This window comes from Mesoplodon bidens, assembly GCF_964165515.1.
Source record: "Mesoplodon bidens genome assembly, chromosome: 4".
Taxonomy (NCBI): domain Eukaryota; kingdom Metazoa; phylum Chordata; class Mammalia; order Artiodactyla; family Ziphiidae; genus Mesoplodon; species Mesoplodon bidens.
This window is the reverse complement of record NC_138160.1, coordinates 29431252-29455752: the sequence shown is the minus strand read 5'-3', so window position 1 is coordinate 29455752 and position 24501 is coordinate 29431252. Positions and strand designations below refer to the sequence as shown.

At 43.4% G+C, this 24501-nt stretch overlaps 1 protein-coding gene across 9 annotated transcripts in view; it reads right to left on the bottom strand.

Annotated features, from left to right (window-relative positions):
- Positions 1-24501, bottom strand: part of RAI14 (retinoic acid induced 14) — a 149776-nt gene that overhangs the window by 22011 nt on the left and 103264 nt on the right. For 8 of the 9 annotated variants that reach the window (XM_081231020.1, XM_081231017.1, XM_081231022.1 and 5 more), the window contains exons 4-5: positions 11486-11574; positions 2197-2261 (exon numbers count right to left, since the gene is read on the bottom strand). In XM_081231020.1, coding sequence (XP_081087146.1) covers positions 2197-2261; positions 11486-11574 — 154 coding nt within the window. The remainder of the gene's footprint in view (positions 1-2196; positions 2262-11485; positions 11575-24501) is intronic. The other variant, XM_081231025.1, reaches the window with a different exon arrangement.

Here is a 24501-nt window from a genome sequence, read left to right as displayed (position 1 = left end):
GTGACACACAAGGCTGGGCCCTTTTTTTTTTTTTTTTTTTTTTTTTGGTGGCCTCCACGCCCCCTGCAGTGGAAGCGCAGAGTCTCAACCACTGGACCACCAGGGAAGCCCCCTGGGCCCTTCTTTCTGCTCCTCATTTGCTTTGCCCCCAGCCCACCCACTGGCTTTCTTTCCTCCCCGGCTAGTGAGTGACTTTCCTACCTCAGGCCTTTTGTACTTGCTGTTCCGTCTGCTTGGAATGCTCTCCCCTTGGCTTTCTGCACCGCTGAGTTCTCAGCTTAAATATCACCTCCTCCCCGGGGCCTTCCTGAACATGCCCCCTCACTCCCCTCTCACAGCACTCTGTTAGTTTTCTTCTCAGTGATGTGCAATCGGGCATGTGTGTTTCTGTCTTCATTTACCAGATGGCAAGCTCCAGCAGGATAGGGGCTGCTCTGTGAGTCAACACTCACTGCTTGACAGGGTGCATGGTGCCCAGGGACCACTTGCTACAAGAGAGAGTGGGGGAGAGTTCACGTGAAGACTCTCACAAGGCTCTCTTTGTGCCCATCGCCTTAAGGAGGTGGAACTTTGAAATGGCAGCCGCTGGAGAAGGGAAGTCTCTCCAGCAGACAGATAGTAAGAGCAAAAGGCCGGAGAGAGAGGGCGCAGGGTGCAGGGAGGCACGAGATGGCAGTGGCCCCATCACGGAGGGCGTGGGTCGCCCAGACGAGGAGTGAAGCCGTTACCAGAGGGGTGCAGGACCCAAGGTAAGCAGCCCATGAGGAGGCCGTCAAAGCCTCCAGTTTTAACAACTATCCAGAAAGAGGAGCAGAATTCAGACAATTTGCAGAGAGTAGGCAATGGTGGAAATGTTTGTCTGCCCTGCAGTGGTGAGAAGAATAGAGATCACGTTACAGCTTACCATGTTTTGGCCTAATTTTAGAACAGCACAAGGAACCGTTTAAAGGCTTCAAAGATTCCAGGGGAAAACCAATCCATTTGCATAACCAGATATAAAATTACATTAGAGGCTAGAATATCTGGTCCTTGCCCATGAGGATTTCCAGCTTGTCAAGTTCATTCTTCCTTCAAATCAGAGCCAGATGCAAAGTCTGGATAGCCAAGCCAGGATGGGGATGGAGATTTAAAATACAAATAAGTTAAACAAAAATTTAAGGTTAAGACCATGGGTGTGGAGGCAGGGAAGAAAAGTTCTATTGTAACTGTCTTTAGACAGGACCCCAGAATAAAAATCATCATCATCATCATCACAGATGTTGATCTACGTTTCTTGAATTTCACTTCAAAGACCTGTTAAGGTTAAGCATTGCTGGCATTGGTGGTAGCTTGCATCAGGTAATGCAAGACAAGAAGCTGTGTGATCAACAGACCAGGACAAGTTGAAGAATGTGCCCATGTTGCTGCATTAGAATTGCAAAGCCAAATTAAAGCAAGATGCTGGGTCCCAAACGATGCTCAGGAAGGCCAAGACAACAGCTCAAGAGAACAGACATTACTCCAAACACATATTTTATTGCTCTGTGCTGTTCCTGAAAACAGCCAGCTTGCATCTTGACTGGCAACAGCTGGAAGTTACTGTACAAACTGTTATTGGGATTTCATGAAATATTCATCTTTAAAGATATACGGAAGTCACCCTAAGCAATCATTATAAACTTCCTGGCAAGGTTATCAAACCAGGGAGTTGACCTAAAATTATAAAGAAGAATAAAACCAAGAACCTGAACAAAGACTAATAAGAACTAAAGGCTCATCAAGTTACATACAAGGAAACAGTGGTTGAAATTTTGCTTATCGAGAAAAGCTGCATTCTACTAATGATTGAGAGAGAATAAATACTAGGATACTGGAGATCCTGTATTCTAAGGATCTCGAACAGCATGAAAAATTTTTTTCAAGCTGACTATGTAAAGGGTACAAGTTCTTCCAATAAGAAAAAAAGAGCTGAAGAAAGCAGAGGAAAGGGCTGGATCCCAGGAAGACACTCCAAATTTTTATTAGGATCCCCTTCTCTACCAGCACAACTGCTATGGAAATAATCTTCTCCTTGGCTATAATGAAGCTTCTTAGGAAACCCAGGTTCTGGGATAATATTTGAAGGAGTATGTGTGTATGTGTTTGTTCCTTCACCCACAAGGTTACTTTCAAATTTTAAAAATGACACATTTATAATTTGCTGGTGTTCCACTTTACCTGAAGGAGCTTCTTGATGCATTCATGGTGGCTGTTCTTGGCTGCAAGGTGCAAAGCACTGTGTCCTAAATGGATTAAAAAAAATTTTTTTTAATCTCTTATCTCTGTAATGAAGACAACTATGAGGAAATAAATTGTTCTCCAACAAAGACGGAATTGTTACTCTTGAGAATGAGGCCTCAACTTCTTCTCTGCAAAGTTCAGTGTGACAAAAGTGGGGAGAACACAGAGCATCCTACCCCCCTGGATGACATTCAGAGCCCATGCCAGCTGCTGTCCTCTTGGGGTACAGTCAAGCTCTGGGCTAGAAGCTTGCGGTGGACTCCGGGTATGCACCTTGGAAGTTCTGCTTTCAGCTGTCAGCACGGGTGCCAGACGCCCCACGTCCATAACAGTCACACCAGGCCACGACTGCCACTGGCCCAGGAACCCAGCAAAGGCAGCCAGCGAGCCAGCAGGAGCACACCAAACACCCGACGAAACCCCACTTCCACCTCTCGTTTCTCCCTCCCCCAGATGTGCGCCAGCTCTGTATGGAAATTACCTGGAGTTCAGATGTCCCAAGTTCTTACATGGAAGAAGGAAAAGGGTTATAAAAACAACACACTAGCAAAGTAGCATCTTTTCACGCTCCCTTCACAGGACATTACAACAACATGAGACTCTCTGACGTTTCTGTGGCCAGATTACTTTAGGAAATTTTAATGCTATACCCAGGCCCCTCCCCGCTACCACCGAATGGGCCTATTGAGTTTCTATGGAAGAGGGGCTTAGAGGCAGCCCTACTACACCAGCAGGCTCCCACCCCAGGGCCCTGGCAAATTACTCTTTGCTTGGCCTGGACCCTACTCCTCCTCTAAGATAACCACCCAGCTTGCCCTCTTACCTCCCTCGGATGCCACCGAAACACGGTCTTCTGGATGAGACCTTTCTTGACCTCACCACTTAAAATTCCAGTTCCTCCCCCACCCCTTTTATCCCTACTTCCTGCTTCATTCTTTTACACACACACACACACACACACACACTCTTATGTTTAACTGCTCTTCTTTGCCCACTAGAATATAAACTCTGTATCCCAAGAGCCCGCAGCACTGCTGGCACATAATAGGCTCTCGATACACATTTGTTAATTTGAATTAGAGGGTGTGTCCACTACAGATGTCTGCAGAGTGGTATTTGGAAGGAGGGAACCAAAGTTACCACTGCCAGCCAACCCAATACACCTAGGAAACTCCTAAATACTGCATCTGTAAACTGTTTGACCAAGATACCCCCAATGTAACACCTGTAAGCAACCCACACTTTGGAACAGGCTTAAAGCATGTTTCTCAGCCTTACTGCTCTTGACATTGGACGCTGTGGAAGGTGGTCCTCTGTACTATAGGATGGTGAGTAGCATCTCTGGCCTCTACCCACTGGACGTCTAGTTGGGACAATCAGAAATGTCCCGAGACATCGCCAAATATCCCCTGGATGGGTGGGAATCACCCCCGGTTGAGAACCCCTGGCTTAGAGGAACAGCTTCTTTTATATGGTGGTCCAGTCTCCAAATACCATTTCTCCTTTCTGAATTAGTCTTTATAATAACACTGACCAGAAATCCACTCATTATTAGGTTATCATACGGCTAGGAAATACCGTATTTAAAATTAAGGGGTTTTAGGACCACAGTGAGCTGCACAAAAGCATGTGTGAGGTCAAAAGATCAGATTCCTTCTTTTCTGAGTAGCTGCACAGAGATTTTCTGGGTATGTGTGAGGGGAGTTAATTGATGGGGGTGGAACACTGAGGCAAGACCTCCTCCCAAATGGATGAGGATGAGGAAGGTCAGGAGATGAGGGACTGAGACCCTTGGAAGCAGGAAGACAAAGATCTTCTCTTCCCCTTCCTCCTTTTACCGCAGGAGACCCCCTCCTTTCAGGATGTATAACACACAATAGTGAGTTCAGATACATTATATGTTAAATAGGTTTTGGTGGGTTAGCCTGGCCCTCAACCATCATTTATACCAGTGTTTCTAAGGACAAGCACATTCTGTGTTTTAAACAAATGCCTTACAGATGAACTTCTGGAACCCATCCTGATTGTAAGTAGAAGACTGTTTATGTCGTGTACGCAATGCCTTAACTTCTGTCTACCCTGTGGACAAAAGCTCTTCTACATAAATAGCACCCACTGGAAAAAGGCACAGTTCTCCAAAGACAAGAGGGTAGGGAGATTTAAACAATTCATCATAAAATAAATAACAGGTTTTTATTTTTCACTCCAATGTGTTCTAGTCATACCTGGAAGTAAGCGCTGTGTTTCTAGAGAAACAAAATTTTCTTATTCCTTGGCCCTGTGGTGTGTTTTCCTAACCAGGAGCACAAAGGCATTTTTCACTTAAAAGTCTCAAAATTCAAATGATGCATCATTCCCTGGACAACATTACACTGGAGTGAGATGTCTCTCACTGCTCCCATTAAAACAAAATTCTCTTTCCAAATGCAAACTTTTCTGGAGAGAATATATTATATTAGTGACAGAACCTCACTGAAACGAGCCAGTGCATAAGTCTGGCTCCCACTCAGCTGTGGATCTGTCTGGAATATCAGGAAGCAACTTCCCTATAGGAAAATAAAACAGGGCAACCCTAATTCAAGTGCATCTCAGCAGAACTCTATAAGCGAACAGACCAGGGCTATTTATAAGTCAAGAGTCGTGGGCTATTCCAGGTGGTGTAAGAATCCTGTTATTGAAAGAGTCTAAGAAGGATGACCTAGCCATTGTAGCCATGAACACCATCCTCCAACCTACTTCAGACAACAGCCATTTATTCAGTGATTTAAGATCACTGCTGAAACAGAGAAGAACTCACTCACAGAGTGGAGGAACTACTGATGGGACTGAGAACACAGTCTTCAAGTGTAGGTGACAAATTTTTAAACTGATGAGGTCATAAGACACAAAGACATGACGAACAAGCACCAAAAGGCTGAAGTTTGAGAAATTAGAGTTCCAGATTATAACATGGAGACATTTAAAAAAAGAAAGAGAATTAAATTATACTCGACTAGATAAGGTTTAAAATATCTATTTAAGAACCAGAGTTTCAGAATGCTGAATATAAACAATAAAAGTATAAATTAATTTGTTTCTTTTTTTTGTTTGTTTGTTTGTTTGTTTTTGCGGTACGCAGGCCTCTCACTGCCGTGGCCTCTCCCGCTGCGGAGCACAGGCTCCGGACGCGCAGGCTCAGCGGCCATGGCTCACGGGCCCAGCCACTCCGCGGCATGTGGGATCCTCCCGGACCGGGGCATGAACCCGCGTCCCCTGCATCGGCAGGCGGACTCCCAACCACTGCGCCACCGGGGAAGCCCAATTAATTTGTTTCTTATTTACAACTTCAAATATATTGAAACAACACTGTTCTTAGAAATGCTTATCTTTACATCAAGTTTTTAATGATTGAAGCATAAGTCTATTCACCTAGTTATAGTTCCAGGGGCGAGATCAGGGTATAAAAGATGTATTTCCTTTTTTAAATTTTATTTATTAAAAAGAATAGATACATGTATAGTATAATTGAATCACTTTGCTGTACACCTGAAACTAACACAACATGGTTAATCAACTATACCCCAATATAAAATAAAAGTTAACAAAAGAAAACCCCACAACGCTGTAAGTCAACTATATTTCAATAAAAAATAATTTTAAAAAATTTATTTGTCTTTTTTTTATTGAAGTATAGTTGATTTGCAATGTTGTGTTAGTTTCTGGTGTACAGCAAAGCAATTCAGTTTTACATAAACACACATACATATATAGAGGAGATTTCTAATAACCATTCTTACTATTAAATAGAGTTTTGAATTATCCCTTAATCTCCACAATGTAGATTTGCATACTGTTTTATATAGAATCAAAAGACTTGTGTGTGTGGATGTATCACCTGAAATATTTTCATGGCCAGGTTATGCTGATTACTGTATATGGCTGGCCCTCCTGACATCCCATACGCATGTGTGAACAGCAAATAAAGGACTATAAATCATACAATCATTTTTTGGTTTGCCTTTAATCCAAATGAAAATACGAAATACACTTAGTGGGCTATAATTTGCAATTAACATTTTAAATGACCCATTCTCTCAAGTGCCTGAATTTTAAGATGAATATTACCGTCTGTGTCTTCACATGGTGTCATATGTGAGTGGGATTAGGGGCATAATGGAATGGAGGGCCACCCAGAAATCCAAACAAAAGCTAAACCAGCACCTGAAACCCTAGAAAAGAGTAAGGTTCTCAAGTGCCCCGCTCCTGAGACCTCTGTGCATTATGGTATTTCCATACTTCAGTTCTCACTTTCCTAAGCCTCTCTTCTTCTATGAGAAAAGAAGTTTTGTGTGCAAAGGAATCAGGGAAAACTTAAGATATGGGAGTGTGACAGAAACTGCACATCATCCTTCAATCTGTTTCCACCTCCTTCTACAGCAAAACCTTCTATAGTTTTAATTGGATCATTTGCTGCCCAGAATTCCCAGCTTCCCTTAAAGCCAGGTGTGGCCACAGATCACTCTGTGGGCTGGGCTTGCCCACTGTGACTACGATGCAGACTCAGGGGGAGCCATCCTGGGTCATTAGGACCAAGGCAACACCCTGGATGGTGGACCAACAGGAGTCTGGGTCCCTTGCTGTGGAGCCAAGCTGCCATACCAATTTGGGACTTTCAACTGAGAGACAGAAAAGTCTATCTTGTTTAAGCCACTGGATCACACTGTGTCAAACGCATACGCTTGCTAATAAAGGGAGTCTGAAAGCTCATGCTTCAGAAGAGCACTGATAACAAACAGAAGATTCTTTGGTCTTCTTCAATCTTCTGTAAATGCTTCTGTTTAATCCAATCTCATCCTCCCAGGCGCTAACTGCAGCCATAAAAAAAAAAAAAAAAAAAAAGGCCTAGAAATCTGGGAGAAGCAATTTCTAAAGAAACAGACAGAAATGCCACTTCCTACATCAGTGAAGAACAAGAGGAAACAAAGCAAGGAGAGGTGCTGGACAATTACGCAGGCCCTGTTCAGAGTCAGCTAGAACTTTAGGTGTGGACTTTCCCAGCTGATTGCTACATATACGCCTAAGGCGTTGGCAAACAGGCAATAAGGAATGGGGGGAACCCCCCCAAACCAAAAACATGAGTCATGAGCTTCTGCCAGTTTGGGAGTTTCTTTTTCTCATTTGTACTATGAGAGTGTTTGGCTTGGCCATGATCACATTTTTTTTTTTTTTTAAGATGTGAAACCTCTGCAAAAGCCTGATGTGTAAAAGAGAATAAAGGTGATGTGGATGAAGTAGCAATAATCATCATAAAATAGGAGCCAAAGGCAGTGAGCACTCACTGTGTGCTGGGCACTAAGATGCCCACACGTATTATCTCACCTAAGCCTCAAAGGCCATCTAAAACGATTACTGAGATGTACTGTACTATACCCAAGGCCTTATCTTCTGACACTGTTCTGCTCCTAAGATTGTTTGTAAAGCACTTAAGAAAAGCCTCTGGTCAGGAGCTTCCCTGGCGGCACAGTGGTTAAGAATCCGCCTGCCAGTGCAGGGGACACGGGTTCGAGCCCTGGTCTGGGAGGATCCCACATGCCACAGAGCAGCTAAGCCCGTGTGCCACAACTACTGAGCCGGCGCTCTAGAACCCGTGCTCCTTAACGGGAGAAGCCACCGCAATGAGAAGCCCGCGCACTGCAACGAAGAGTAGCCCCCGCTCTCCACAACTAGAGAAAGCCCGCACAGAGAAACGAAGACCCAATGCAGCTAAAAATAAAAATAAAATAAAACAAATTTTAAAAAAAGTCTCTGGTCAGACTTCCAAGCATTTTATGTGGAAGGATAGTTGATAAAGAAATAGATGCTGGGCTTCCCTGGTGGTGCAGTGGTTGAGAGTCCGCCTGCCGATGCAGGGGACACGGGTTCGTGCCCCGGTCTGGGAAGATCCCACATGCCGCGGAGCAGCTAGGCCCGTGAGCCATGGCCGCTGAGCCTGCGCGTCCGGAGCCTGTGCTCCGCAACGGGAGAGGCCACAACAGTGAGAGGCCCGCGTACTACAAAAAAAAAAAAAAAAAAAGAAATAGATGCTAAAAACCCTTTGCTTCTGAACTTAAATGCAATCACCAGTTTAAAATCATCCTGTAGACTTTGTGGATAAAAAGAATTAAAAGGGTCAGTATAATGAGATATTTTGAAAGCAGGTTTTTTTCAGAAACTCTATAGGGCAGTTGGATTTATGGTCACAGGTTTTCATACGAGCTCTCAGTGGCTGTTGGGATTGAAGACGACTATACCTTAGTAATAATATGGCAACACTTCAGGTAGGTTTACTGAAAAGACAGCACCTATGAGAGCGGAGCCATTTCATTCATTCATTCGTCAAATGTTTTGGGCAAATGACGACCACTAAAGCACAGTGCCTAATGTCCTTGTCCTTCCCTTGGATTCTGATACGTGTTCTTGAGAGGGAGAGACGGGACTGGGTGATATAGCCGACAGGAAGGATGTGAGCAGTGAAGGCCATCACATTTATCTGGTTCACTGTAACAGAAAAAAGTTTGAGAAGTGTTGTTCTGCATAACACAGCAGACTCTCTACGCACTTTTATCCATGCCGCTCTTCCTTCTTTTGTTCCTGTGTTCTCTTTGCATGTTTTCAAGAAATCACAAGAAGTCAGTGCCTCACTCAGACTAAAGTAAAACAATACGCCCAAGGACCAGAGTGCTGACCTCATTGTTAAAAACGTCAGGCAAGAGGGAAGTGACCGGCAGCTCTGAGACATTTCCAACTCAGGGGACGTTTGGACGATGTTCTGGGGCTACAAAGTGCTGTGGATTCTACCAGTTTCAATCAGAGTTGAAAGAAATGGGCTGTGGCAGTTCCCACGGACCAGCCCAGAGAAGCATCCAGGATGGGTCTGCAGTGTCCCCTCCAGCTTCTTCTTTTTTTTTGGCCACGCCTTGCAGCACGTGGGATCTTAGTTCCCTGACCAGGCGTTGAACCCATGCTCCCTGCAGTGGAGGGGCAGTCTGGACCGCCAGGGAAGTCCTCCCCTCCAGCTTCTTGGAGGGCACTGTCATCTCAGCTGGCAAGGAAGAGGGAACTGCACTGGGATGTCCAGGTCTCACTGCCCAATTCCCGAGGCTCTCAGAAACTGAGTGAGGGCTCTGGTAGTAAAGACAAACTCTACCCACGTGGTGTTAGATGGCCACAAAACACTAGCCTTCTTAAAAGCTTTTAGTGCAGAAAATGATCATGGTAATCTTTTTGTTTTTAAAGGCAGGATTTAGAGTTTATTAATAATGTGATCTCAACTATGTAAAACTGTGTCAGAAAAATCTGTTAGGAAATATAGCTAAACAGTAAAATCTTTTTCTTCTTGGAGTAGAAGGACTCATTATCTTCTTGGTAGTTTTCTGTATTTCCCAAATTTTCTACAGTGAGCATGTATTAAAGAAACATTTTTTTCCCTTTAATAAAAATATGGGGGAGAGATGTTTGGTTATGATGGAAATAACCAGATTCCTGTCTAATCTATTTTTTAACATCAAATGCAGTTAAACAAAACTGTATTACAGCTCAAATATATTCACTCTAAGAAAATTCTTCTAGATTATGATTTTCTTAGAGAAGAAACCCTGTCTACTTAAGAGGACGTATGTTTCATCAAGGCGACTGTAGCCACTCATTCTGCTCTAAGTGTATGTGGTACAACTTTAAAAGTAGTAACAATAAACTTTAAAAACAAAATAACTGGGTCTTGGGATTAAAGATGATTCTAATTAGCAACATAAATTAGTGTTTCTTTCAAGGTGGTCACTTAGGGAAACCAATTCTTTCTTCTATTGGTATTGCCATTTCTCAAAATATTTTTCTGGAGCTTTCTGTGGCATTGCTCAGGAAAATCATTCGGTTACTTCAATCACTCACTATTTTTGACCAAAAATGGTTTTACCAGGTTGACACTTCATTTACCTGACTTGACTTCAAGTGGCTCTTGGCCTGTCCTAAAAAAACGAATCTATTCTCAAAGAATAAAGGTTCCCAGACACTGAGATTATTTCTTTTTAATGCCACAGGCTTTATGAAAACAATTCCAAAACACCAGTTTTCCAGCCATATTTTGAAATAATTATATTTTCACAATACCTGATTGACTAATCTGCCCCCAAGATGACTACTCTGAGGTGTCAGTGTTTTGGGGAAGGGAAAGTGATCCGTTACGGATTAATGAAAAGCCTAAATAAAGACTGTGAAATAGACTGATTTTATATTCCAGTAAAACCCACCAAAAGCCTATTAGAAGACAGATTTTCAAGTACAATATCGAAATGAAAAGCCATCAGTAGCTGCTTTGATCTTTTGGTGTGGACAACAGGGGCAGAATCCCAGGCTGGAGACCCCAGGGGCTCCTTCCTGTAAAACAACGTTCATAAAAGACAAGACTACACTTCGTCTTCTATTTGCCTTGATCATTATTTGACAACACTGGCTTCACATTAGAATCACCTGGGAGCTTTACCAAAAATACCAATTGGCTGGAAACGTTTGGACAATGGAATCTGAATTTCAGAAGGTAGTTTGGGTATATATATATATATATATAGATAGATAGATAGATAGATAGATAGATAGATAGATATAGATATATATATATAGATATAGATATAGATATATATATATGTGTGTGTGTGTGTGCGTGCGCGTGTGTGTGCGCGCGCGCACGTGTGCACTGTTTATTCTTTTGTTTCCTCTCCTTTCCCCCTTTCCCTCCCTCCCTTCCCCACCTCCAGTTCCCAGGTGATTCAGATACAATAAACCCCAGTAAGGGGTGCAGACCATGGGCAGCTGGTCCACAGCAGGATCCTGGCTTCTGTCCAGAGAGCTCAATTCAGCTAGTTGACCAAATAAGCGCCTACACAATTCACTTCATTCAGCACTTCATGCCATGATTCATAAAAGCGAAAATTAGGGAAAGGTGCTTCGTCCATACAAGTAATCTTAGAAAATAAAAATGTTACATGGGGGAGAAAAAGCATACAGTGTCTAGTTGACTAGCCACGTATACGATGGAAACACCTGCAAAGGCACGAACGAGGAAACCACGTCAGAGCCTGGTCAATGGAGTAGAGTCTACGCTCTTCTTTTGGCTTGTATGTGTAGACTGTGAATTCTCCACAGTGGCTTCGTGTCACTTTCGTGATACCCACTTTCCTGCTGGCTGTTGCCCTGAGAGAAAACGACCACCTACCGGCAGTGTCCTGGGCTGTTACATCCACGCCATGCGTGACCATGACCCTGAGGCATTCCACGAGTCCTTTTGTAGCAGCAAGGTGAAAACTGGAAAAGAGGTAACATCATCTCCTGAAGATCGCCACTCTTCACAGGTCATCTCTGACCACGTTTTTGCGTCTTTGTGTACACTTTCTCTCACTTACGTTCCACAACCATCTTGTGAGTAGGTATTATTATCAACCTCGTTTTAAAGAGGAGGAAATGGAAGCTCAAAGCGGTCTGATAATTTGCTCATTGACACTTTTTTTATGAAGTAATGGATTAGGAGCTAGATCTTAGGTCTTCCAACGTAAAGACAAAGCTTGGAAAAAAAGTAAGACACAACTACATTCCTTGTCCCTTTAGGAAAGAATAACCAGAGTCCCAACTAGATCGGATTCCTAAATAAGAAGTAATTCATGGACGTTTTTCTGCTGTCTAGTGTTTTCACCAAAGCCATTAATTTTAAGTAATACACTCTATGAAGGGAAGTTTGTCCAAGTCAAACACAATGGTCAAGGTCCTCGAACAGCATCAAGGTCAAATCCACTGTTCGTTCTAGCTGAATAACAATAGTTGTACACAACTTTTAAGAGGCTAATGTGTGCCAACTGCTCACTTTAATACATTAGCTCTTGTCATTCTCATAAAAGCCTTTTGAGGTGAGTCCTAAAACCATCTCCATTAGATGGCAGGTGTCTACACTCAGTCAGGTGCAAACAGCATTAGAGAAAGCCCACAAATGCACCCATCACCTCCGCAGATCCCAGAGTAAAGTGCACTTCTGCAGGCAGAAGGAAAGCACAGTTCCACTGGGCACTCAGGCCCAGAGGCTGAGAAGGCAAAAACCCCAGGAAGGTCTCCACTGCAGAGGTCTTCCCTCTTCACAGCCTCCTTCCTACAGAAGGAGGTTGAGGAGCCTCCCAGCTCTCCTCCGCCCTCAGTTCTATCTTAGGGACTTCTCAAGATACTTGCCATGCAGCACCTTGGTGTCTGTACCTCTGAATTAATACCCAGGCAATATTTTTTCATAGGACAGGACCTGTCACTGGGGCCCAGGGTCACACTCAACTACCAAATCCAAGAGCTAAACCAATTCAAACTCAAGTCAGCTTGACCCAGCACCTCTGCTCTGGAGAACGAGGCTGAGTAAAGGTGGGCAGGTCAGCAATTGGGGATAGGTCAGTCCTGGTTGCAAATCAGCCATACGTCAGCTATGTATCTTTGGGAAGTCAGTTTAACCTCTCTGAGCCTAAATTTCCTCCACAGTAAAATGTGGGGATTGACTCAGATGATATCTGATGGTCCCTCTGGCTCTAACATTCTTTAAAATGATAAATTAAAGCTTACCTGGCTCTGGTCACACCAACTATTTCTGCATTTGTGCAGCAGTTTATGTGTAATGTTTCTTTACAGTCAAAATTCACTCTGTAGGTGATTACACATTACAGTGAAACTCTGATCATCTGGAATGACTTGGGAACGTGGTGACTTGTTTAAATGGAATTCCTGACTAAATACGGCTTAACCCGAAGAACCTCCCTAAAAGGCACTACAAGAATACCTCTGTTTTCAGCACTGTTGGGGTAACTTAACTTTACAATAAGTAAAGTTCATCTTTAAGCAGTGAATTGTTCAATCATAGTGGAAGGTTTCTAAAGTCTCCCCAGTTTTAATAACAGTATATGTTACATAATTAAATTGCACTTGAGGACATGATATCACCATTAAGAGCCTCAATTATTGAACTCTGCTTTCAAGGCTATGAATCTAAATGCCCCGCATTATTAAGCTCTAATATTTATTAATATTTATCTTCTTTTCTTAACATCTTTGTGTTTGCTTCTAAGCTATTCATTCTGCTATCTCCTATGACCGGGGAGAACTCAATCAAAATGATCTGGACAGCCATATCTTTTGCTAAAGATAAAAGTACCAGGATTAGTAATTAGCACACTCACATGCATGCGTATGCGCACATGCACACACACACACACACACAAAACATAAAAGTATGTATAGATACAGAAGTTTTGATTGAAGTTTAACATATATAAAGAAAGGTACACATACCCTAACTGTATAGCCTGCTAAAACTTCACAAATGGAACGTGCCCCTTTTACTTTGATACTGAAGAAACAGAACTTGGCCAGAGACCCAAAATCTCTCCTCGTATCTCCTGCTAGCAACCCAGAAGCTCTTCAATGTGCCCCTTTGAGTTACTAACCCTCTTCCCCCTGTAATATTTATATTTTTTCTACTCCGAGGCTTCCTGGATTACCTCTGGATTGCACACTCTAATAATAGGGGATTGAAACTGCAGACACATGTGACAATGAAGCATTACTGTAGGCCACTACTGCATGTTGATAAATGTGCTCTGACGAACACGACATGCTGTTCTATGGATGACTTGGCTGCCTTCCTCTACTTCCTCTGTGAAGTTCACAGCTCTGTGGGCCAGCTCTTCCAAAGCTACAGCTGCAGCTCTTTCTGGGTTTTGGTAACTGATTTCTCTCCTTGCCTCTTCAGGTGTGGGCAGCAGTGGTGGTGAAATATTTCCCACTGTCACTAGCCAGGGCTGCTTTTCCAGCCTTGCTGGTTTAATCTGACCACATGTGTATAAACAGTTCCTTTCTTAACCACCCATCAATTATCCTATGTGAGTGCTACCTGTTTCCTACTGGGACCTTGAATGATACCAGTGTTAGGTATTTTGTGTGTGATCATCCACAGGAAGAACTATTAGGTTTCTGTGCACATTGTCAGATTAAATATTTATAAGGGCAAATTCAGCCTTAAAAATTGTTTTGATTAGAGAAGATGTCAGAGTAGAAAGATCCTCCCCTCCACGGGCACACCAAAATTACAGCTATTTACAGAGCAACTATTAATGAAAGATCAGAAGACTAGTAGAAAAGATCTTCTACAACCAAAGATATAAAGAAGGAACCACAACGAGACAGGTAGGAGGGGCAGAGATGTGCTATAGTCAAGACCCATACCCTGGGTGGGTAACCCACAAAGAGGAGGATAATTACAATTGCAAAGTTTCTCCCCGAGGAGTGAGGGGTCCAAGCCCCACACTGGGTTCCCTGGCCCAGTGGCCCTGCACCAGGAAGATGAGCCCCTAGAATGTCTGGCTTTGAAGGTCAGCTGGGCTTACTTTCGGGAGAGCCAGAGGGCTGTGGGAAATAGAGACTCCACTCTTAAAAGGCTCACACAAAATCTCACATGCTCTGGAACCCAGGGCAGAAGTAGTCATTTGAAAGGAGCTTGGGTCAGACCCACCTGCTGATCCTGGAGAGGCAGGAGGCAGCTGGAGCTCACCCTGGGGACACAGACACTGGGGACAGCCATATATGCCCACACTTATATGGGCAATTAATCTATGACAAAGGAGGCAAGAATATACAATGGGGAAAAGACAGTCTCTTCAACAAATGGTGTTGGGAAAACTGGACAGTTACACACAAGACAATCAATTTAGGCTACTTTCTCACACCATATACAAAAATCAACTCAATATGGATTAAAGACTTAAATGTAAGACCTGAAACTATCAAACTTCCAGAAGAAAACAGGCAGTATGCTCTCTGATGCCAATCTTAACAATGTTTTTTTTGGCTATGTCTCTTCAGGCAAGGGAAACAAAAGCAAAAATAAGCACACGGGACCTAATCAAACTAAAAAAAACTTTTGCACAGCAAAGAGAACTATCAGCAAAATAAAAAGCCATCTACTGAATGGAAGGTATTTGCAAACAGTATATCTGATGAGGGGTTAATATCCAAAGAACTCATGCAACTCAACATCAAAAAAAAAAAACCACTTAAAAAATGGGCAGAGGATCTGAATAGACATTTTTCCAAAGAAGACATACAGATGGCCAACATGCACATGAAAAGATGCTCAGCATCACTCATCAGGGAAATGGAAATCAAAACCACAATGAGATATCACTTCACACCTGTCAGAATGGTTATTATCAAAAAGATAACAAGTAACAAGTGCTGGCAAGGATGTAAAGGAAAGGAACCTAGGCACACCTTTGACGGGAATGTTAATTGGTGCCGACTCTATGGAAAACAGTATGGAGATTCCTCAGAAAATTAAAAACAGAACTACCATATGACCTAGCAATTCCACTCCTGGGTATTTATCTGAAGAAAATGAAAACACGAATTAGAAAAGATATATGCACCCCAGTGTTCACTGCAGCATTATATACAATAGCCAGGATAGGAAAGCATCATAACTATCCATCAGTAGATGAATGGATGAAGATGTGGTACGTCTATACATTATGGACTATTACTCAGCCATAAAAAAGAATGAAATCTTGCCATTTGCTTCAACATGGACGAACCTAGAGGGTATTACACTAAGTGAAATAAGTCAGGCAGAGACAAATACTGTATGATTTCACTTACATGTGGAATCTAGAAAACAAATGAACAAACATAACAAAACAGAAACAGTTACAGATACAGGTGGTTGCCAGAGGGGAGGGGGGCGGAGGGAGGAAAGAAAGAAGTGAGGGAGATTAAGAGGTACAAACTTCCAGTGGCAAAATAAATGAGTCGGGGGTATGAAGTGTACACCGTGGGGAATATAGTCAATAACTATGTAATATCTTTGCATGGTGACAGATGGTAACTACACTTATCACTGTGATCATTTTGGAATGTACAGAAATATCAAATCACTATGTTGTGTAATAGGAACTAACAGTGTTGTAGGTCAATTATACTTCAAAAACCAACTAACCAACCAACCAACTCATAGAAAAAGAGATCAGATTTATGGTTACCAGAGGTCAGGGGATTGGGGGAAGGGGAACTAGATGAAGGCAGTCAAAAAGGTACAAACATCCAGTTTTTTAAAAATGTATTAAAAAAGTGACAACTAGATATTTTTACTTCTTAGTTGCTTTATTCCTATGAATTTTTTATTTAATTCAGGCCATGCGCAATAACATCATAAAGAAGTTTATTAAAATATTGGCCAAGGCAAAAGACCTATTTATGAGTAGAGGATAAGAATTAAACAGTACCTTTTTTTAAGCTAAAACAAAAAGAAAACAAAGAGAAAAACAACAATAACTCAAAGTCACAGATCTTACTTTATCTATAAACTCATCCACTCTACCTCCTCCCCTGCCACAACTGGATTGTTTTGAGGCAAATCTCATTTATATCTTTTCGTCTCTGAACTTTTCTACACATATACTTAAAAGATACGCACTTTACAAACGAGAAATAATAACGCAATGAGATGCTTTGTATCCAATACCATGTCTAACTTGAATGCGAAACAACCTTGTTTCATCTACACCCTTACCATTATTCTGAAGCAAATCTCATGTCATACCATTTCATTCATAAATATTTCAATATGTATTTCTAAAATAAAATAGCTCTTTACAAAAATGTGCTAACAGTACCATCATCACACCTGTTAAATGGGCTGTGAGGAATCAATGAGGTATATGTAAAAGCACTAGCAAAACGTGACGCATGTAGTAAACATCCAAGAAAATACCACCGATTATCAGAGCCTCATCAACACAAGACAAGGCACAGAGTCTGAGACATGTTGCTTAATAAAAGGATTTGTCTCGGTGTTCAGAAAAGACAGGTTAGCAGAAATTAGGTCAGAACCATCATTGCTTAAGAAATGAAGAAAGAAGGAAAGAAAGGAGGAAGAGAAAAGCAAGCAAGAGAGAGTTGTAGACAGTCACAGATGACCAAAAAAAAAGCCATCTGAGACCAGCCTTGTCTAATGCTCACACATGAGCAGCTAACATTCCGGCGCCTTCCATAGAAGTGATAATCCCCAAAGCAGGGTTTGGCAGCAACAAGTCATTAGCATTTAGCCTCTGAATATGAACGAGAAGCAGAGCCAACTTTTAATAAGATACTCAAGTGGAAAGTTGGGTTCAGTTGGGTGGGAAAACATGATTAGTCACTGACAGAACCTGGGTTTGTAAATGACAGCGAGTAGGCTTCCCTTCCTCTGCAGTGACTGGTAAATGCGGTCCCCTCAGGGCGGCAGTCCCCTCAAGGCAGCAGTCCCCGCGACTGGTGGGTGCTGGTCTGGACTGCAGATGGGCGTCTGTGGGGTTACCTCAGGCTTAGGGAGCAGATGGTGCCCCAGGTCAGCACACCACTAATGAAGAGCATGGCTGGTGGCCTTTAATGGCCCGTGCCCTAGATAGCTGGTAAAACAACACACCTCTAGATAAAGACAGTTTGCAGATTGGGGTGAGGCGGGCAGGCAAAGTCGTAGGCTGATTAACAGGCCCCCCTCGCCCCCAAACAGAGACTGTTCTTGACAACGTTAATTCTAGGGCATTAGACCTAACCCAAGCATGGGATAATTTCGATATTTCTCTAGTTGTATATTTTTATAAATTGCTATAGCTAAATATATTAATTCACTCATATACTTACTATACTAGGGTATTTACGTGCCAGACACTGTTCTAAGCACTGAGAAACACATGGCGAATAAAAAAAAAAAAAAGCCCTCATGGATCTAAGCTTTTAGTTGGAAGACTAAAGATAAACCAGTGGTTCTCAACTGGGGGTGATTTTTGCCCCACCCAGGGGACATTTGGCAACATCCAGAGACATTTTTGATTATTCACAGGGTTGGGGGTGGGTAGCTTCTCCTGGTGTCTAACGTGTAAAGACCAGAGATGCTGCTAAACATCCTACAATGTACAGGCCCCACAATAAACAATTATCTGACTAGTCTAAAATGTCAATAATATCAACATATCAAAATGTCAATAGTGCCCAGGTTGAGGATCTCTGTGATAAACCACTTAATACAAACGCATGATGCTGCAATATAATTCTATTAAGACAAATTAAACAAAGACTGAAAAAACATCATAGCAGATCTCAATCTTTTTATTGAGATATATTTTATAGTACGTAAATTCACCATTTTAAAATGCACAATTCAGTTGTTTTTAGGATATTCACAAAGTTGTGCAACCAACATCACTATCTAATTCCAGAACATTTTCATCAGCTTAAAAAAAATCCTTGTACCCATTAGTATTCACTCTCCATTCCCATGCCTACCCTTGGCCATCATTAATCTACTTTCTGTATCTATGGATTTGCCTATTCTGGACATGTCATCAAGATCGAATCATACAATATGTGGTCTTTTGTGCTTGGCTTCTTTCATTTGGCCTCTTTTCAAGGTTCATCCACGTTGTAGCACGTACCAGTACGTTATTCCTTCCATTGGGTGGATATATCACATTTTGTTTATCCATTCATTGGTTATGGACACTTGGGTTGTTTCTACTTTTTGGTTATTGTGAATAATGCTGCTAAAACATTTGTGTACGAGTGTTTGCATGGACACCTGTTTTCAATTCTAGTGGGTACAGACCTAGGAGTGGAATTGCTGAACCATATGGTAACCATGTTGACGTCTTTAAGGAAATGTTAGACTCTTTTCTAAAGCTGCTGCACCGTTTTACATCCCCATCAACGACATGAGGGCTCCAATCTGTCCACATCCTAGCCAGGACTTGTTACTGTCCGCCAAATTTTAAGTGATGAGAATTTTAATTACATCTAAATTTTCCACAGAAGAAACATTTAAGTCTTTCTTAATGAACGCTTTGAGGTGGTTATTTCAGCTAATTATCAGCTGAAATTTCCCCTTAGAGGAACAGAAGAGTGGATGCAAAACAAATTCAGAACATCCTTTGGCTTTGTCTCTGTAGGCTTTTATACCTAATTAAAGAGTGTGGCCTTTCCTCTTAAAGACAAGAAATGTCATTCAAGAGTCAATAGCAATATATTTCATGAGAGGTTCTACTGGCTTGTTTACCTCTTCATTTGGACAGGTCTCAGAATTCAGTGGAGGAGGGAGGGGTATAAAAACCTTTATCCACCCCTCTAACTCCAGGCCCAGTGACAAGGACACTCGTCACTGCCCAGGGATACAGCAGGGTGTCTGTCCAGATTCTAGTGCAGCCAGAGTGAGGGCACTTCAATAGCCTAAAAGTCTTGGATACTCACAGAGTGAACCACAGACCAGAAGCTGTTAGAAATGGAGGCTCTCAGACCCCACCCCCCATCACTGCCCCCAAAGCTGTGTTTTACAAGTTTCCCAGCTGATTCCCGTGCACATTACTGTTTGCAAAGCACTGCTCTAAATGGAGAACGAGTTAAGAACCTCGCACCATCCTTTTTACCAAGGTACCTATTGTTTCAAACCGCTTCTGAAAACGTAATCCCCTTAAGCCTTGAAAGCAATCTTGTGGATGTGTCCCACAAAAAAGGAATCGATGCTGTTTTAAGTTTCATTATAATAGGCAATGTTTAGCTTTGCTTATAAAACTCAGCTGGGCCCTTTCACAGAGGGGTAACTAAAAGGCAGAGTGGCCTGAAGATTACATCATGATCCTTTGATGCCTCTGCTGCTTATTGATACTTGGAATTTCTCTGTTTTTGTCACTTGGAAAGTTCCCAAGGTTTCTGGGCTTCAGAGTTTTGCGGCTCCTGATCTCTCCCCCACCAACCACCCCCCTTCTTCTTCCGCCTCCCTCCCTCCCACTCCCAAGAGAAGACCAAGATGACCTTGAGAGCCCCAGGACAGCAGCTGGATGGCATCCTGATGGTGCAGAGGAAGAACCAGCAGAAACCCAGTGAGGAGGCCGGAATACCACGGCTGGGTTTGCTGCATTGTTGTTGTGTCATCATGGCTGAGGTACCTAACTTCAGTTCCCTCACCTCTAAACCATGTTTGGGCAACTAAAAAATATCAGCATCAATAGTAATAGCAGCTTCTGTGTTGAAATACAATGCACTAGTTACGTTTTAACTCATTACATCCCCCAACCAGCCTTGGGAGGGGTAATTATCATCATCCCCATTTTACAGAGGAGGAAACTGAGACACAGAGGAGTCCAGTCAGCTTGCCCGAAGTCCCAGAACCAGTAAGTAGGGGAGCCTGGATTTTTTGTGTGTGTGTGGTACGCGGGCCTCTCACTGTTGTGGCCTCTCCCATTGCGGAGCACAGGCTCCGGACGCGCAGGCTCAGCAGCCATGGCTCATGGGCCCAGCCGCTCCGTGGCATGTGGGATCCTCCTGGACCGGGGAACGAACCCATGTCCCTGGCATCAACAGGCGGACTCTCAACCACTGCGCCACCAGGGAAGCCCCCTTCTTTCCTTTTAAAGCCCTTTATTTACAAGAGGGATCACCATGGTTGGTGAGACTCAGAAATACTTCACGGTAATAACCAACTTTTCATAATCCCTTGAGAGCTTCAGCATTTCCCAAATACCTATAATCGCCTATACTTTAGTTGCATGGCTTTTGTAAGACATCTTTCTGGAGGGGGAAAAATGATATTAAATCATATAAAAATGAATCAGAGAAATTAAGTATTTGTAATTAGGATTTAATCCAAAATCCTTCGTGTGGCTCACCAGGCTCTATATGAGGAGGTCCTGGCTCCCACTGTGATCTCACCTTCTAGCTCTTTCCCTGTTCGCTGAGGGCACATCAGGTACCCTCCCACCTCAGAGCATTCGCCTTGCTGTTCCCTCCACCAGGACAGCAGTTCTAGAAAAGAGCAGGCTTGGCACCTCATTCTAATTCAGGAATCTGCTCAAATGAAGGTGCCTGCTCAGAGAGGCCTTTCTTGCCAAGGTTTATTCAAAGTGGCCCCTGGCTGCTGCTTTTTCTTCAATGCACCTGATATTACAAAGAGGCATGTGGTTATTGTCTGAGTGCCCCGATAGACTATACCTTCCATACGTTCCATGAGGGCAGAGATTTTGTCTTGCCTATTGCAATTTTCCTAGCACAGAGAAGCGGTTTGGGGTGAGCGGGGGGAGAATGCAAGTCTTCAGTTTCGAATTTGCCTTTTCCATCTGAAGTTTCTATTTTGCATTTCCTTAAACCAAGGCACATCTACAAACTGGCATGACCATGTTTTCTTCAGGTTGTACTATAAGTTCTTTTTTTTTTTTTTTTTTTGCGGTATGTGGGCCTCTCACTGTTGTGGCCTCTCCCATTGCGGAGCACAGGCTCCGGACGTGCAGGCTCAGCAGCCATGGCTCACGGGCCCAGCCGCTCCGCGGCATGTGGGACCTTCCCGGACCGGGGCACGGACCTGTGTCCCCTGCATTGGCAGGCGGACTCTCAACCGCTGCGCCACCAGGGAAGCCCTTGTACTCTAAGTTCTTAAGAGAGAGGCTGTGTCCTTTATGTCATTATTACAAGCTTTATTTTGCTTCCCAACATCATGTCATATGGTGGTTTTCTAAGTGTGGCCCTTGGGCCAGCAGCATCAGTATCACTGGGAGCTTGTTAGAAATGCAGATTCTGAGGATCCTGCCCAGGCACAGGGGAGGGGCCCAGCAATCTGTGTTTTAACAAGCCCCCTAGGTGATTCTCATACATGTCCCATTTTTAGGACCACTGGCATAGGAGGCAGAAGCATGAACTAAAAGTCAGTATTCTCTGGTTTTGGTCTCAATTCTGCCATCCCCAAGTATGGAACGATAAAGTCGCTCACATTCACTGGCCTCAGTTTATTCATCTGGTCCACGTGACCACTGAAGCCTTCTTCAGTTCTAAAGTCTATGATTCCAACCCAGCCTACCAATTGTTTCCTGGCACTTACTTGCTGCAACATCTAAATTCTAATGAGGTCACTGAGCTCAAAAGAGGCTTAGCACACACCGAGTATTTCAGCGGGACAAACCTTAATCCTAAAAGACCTGGATTCCCATTTCAGATTATAATCCGAGGGTAAGGAAGGCATCACTGTCTAATAGCTTATAGTCAAAAACGCGTTGAAAAACGAATTCTGCTCTACTAGTAGGCATCAACCCTATGGGCCTAAGAGAAATCGCCTCTGGCAGAGAAGTAATAGGGCTGCCAGGCTTTCAGCTATTTCAAAGGCAGCTGCAACAGGGACTCTGATCACTGCCTCTATTAGGAACTGAGGTGGCAGACAGTTTGAGAAATGGAACACTGGTGGCCTTCTCCTGCTAAACGTTTCAGATAGATATAATAAATGGTGACTAGCATAAAAGAAATAAAGGCTGTAAAAATAGGATTACTGTCCTTTAAGTGCCCACGATGTGCTAATGGAATCAGCCGTGCTTCTGGGGACAGAGATCTCCTGGGGACAGGAGGAGGAGAGGCTGAGACGAAAGATCACATACTCAGAGCTAAGAAACCCCGTGACACTTAAGCTGAGAGTTAGCTCTTTTTCTTCGGGATTGTTTGGTTTCACAAATGCAGTAGGAAAACAGCACTTGGGCAGTATGAAATCTCTTTAGGGCAAATGATTTGTCTCTTGTGCTCACGATAGACCCCCAGACTCTACCACCCAGAATGGGTGATTTGTACCAATTTCCAAACCTTTCTGACCCACACTTTCCTCTTCACAAATTACTCCAGGGTAATTGAGAGCATGAGATAAGAAATACCTGAGGGAAACTGACATGGTCTTTAAAATGGGTGAAAGAAGCAACTATCTGTTGAATGAATGACACATATGAAAGCCCCTAGCCCAGGGCTGGGCATTCAATATTAACACGATTAATAACAATTCCTTTCTTATTAATTGGATAAGATTGGGCTCTAACCCCGATAGTCCAATAACAGGAATAAGGTAAGTACATAGGTAACCGAGACTCATCAAATCCTAGGTGTTTTAAGAGACGCAGTGGTTGAGATCGAGCTCACCCCCTTTGGAATTTAGAAAAGGCTTCATGAAAGAGACGGCAAACTGGACCTCAAATGACCCAGCAGCATGGCGGGGCGGCGGCGGCAGCGTTTTGGAAGGCGTGAATTTCAGGGAAGCAGGAGTATTTCTAAAGGACAGGCACGTGTCGAGTGATTTCATGCGCCTCCACCCTTGAACTGTCTGGTGGCTGCCAGCGTGAGAACCTCCCGCCCCAGGTGCTCCCTCCTCTCACGGGGTTAGGCTTGAGTGGAGTTCACTGCCGGCTGCTGCTGCCGGCCACCCGCCCCTGCTCCGCCCTCTAACACAGCCGACTGGGGTTTCCCAGGCTCTCCTGACCTCCGCATGCGGGGGCAGGTCCGGGCCGGCGGAGGGCACGGAAGAGCCAGATTGCTGCAACCCCGGGCAACGATGAGCCAACTGAGTGTTTAAAATCCTTCCTTCTCAATATACTTAATCCTGCTTTTCAGTTTTAAAATGAAAAATCCTGTGATCCCCCCAATATTTTAATCAGTGCAGCTCTTAATCCCCAAATCTATTCTCATCAGTTTGCACCACTTCCCTGGTTACAAGTGTTCCTTCCAAAGCACAATTTTGCACCATGATCTGTTCAGCTTTAACCTACAACACCATTTCCCTTTAAAACTCTTGTGAATTAGTTTAACATAATTTACTTAATGCCAACATTTACCTTTCATTTTAATTTTATTCTGTGCACAAGCATTATATATACATATATGTATGTGTGTGTATGCTAGAAAAAATTCCACCTGGGCTCCGTGGGCCTTCCTCAGCCTACCTGTCTGTAACCTATCATGGGGAAAACCTGTTGAGAAGCCTTGGGCTAAGAAGCCTGGGGTCTCACTGTGGAGTGTCCAGCACTGTGGTTCTCAGTTTGGACTGACCATTCAAGTAACCTGGGTGCTTGAAACAACCCCACACCCAGACTGCACCCCACACCAATTACATAGGTATCTTAGAGGGTGACACCCCACACAGCACTTTCAAAGCTGTCCAGGCGCTTCTAATGGGAGTTGAGAACCCCTGATCTAGTGTCAAGTGGGTCCCTGACCTTGAACTGCTATAATAACTCTGGAGGAAGGGAAGGAAACAGTGAGCACGGTGTTGTTTTTCCTTTTCAACTTGGGATGGCCTCCATCACACTGTTACCAGCACCCACACTGTCCTCCACATCCTCTGTCCCCACCCACACCCTCCCAATCCATTCTCTCAGGCCCACCTTGCATCAC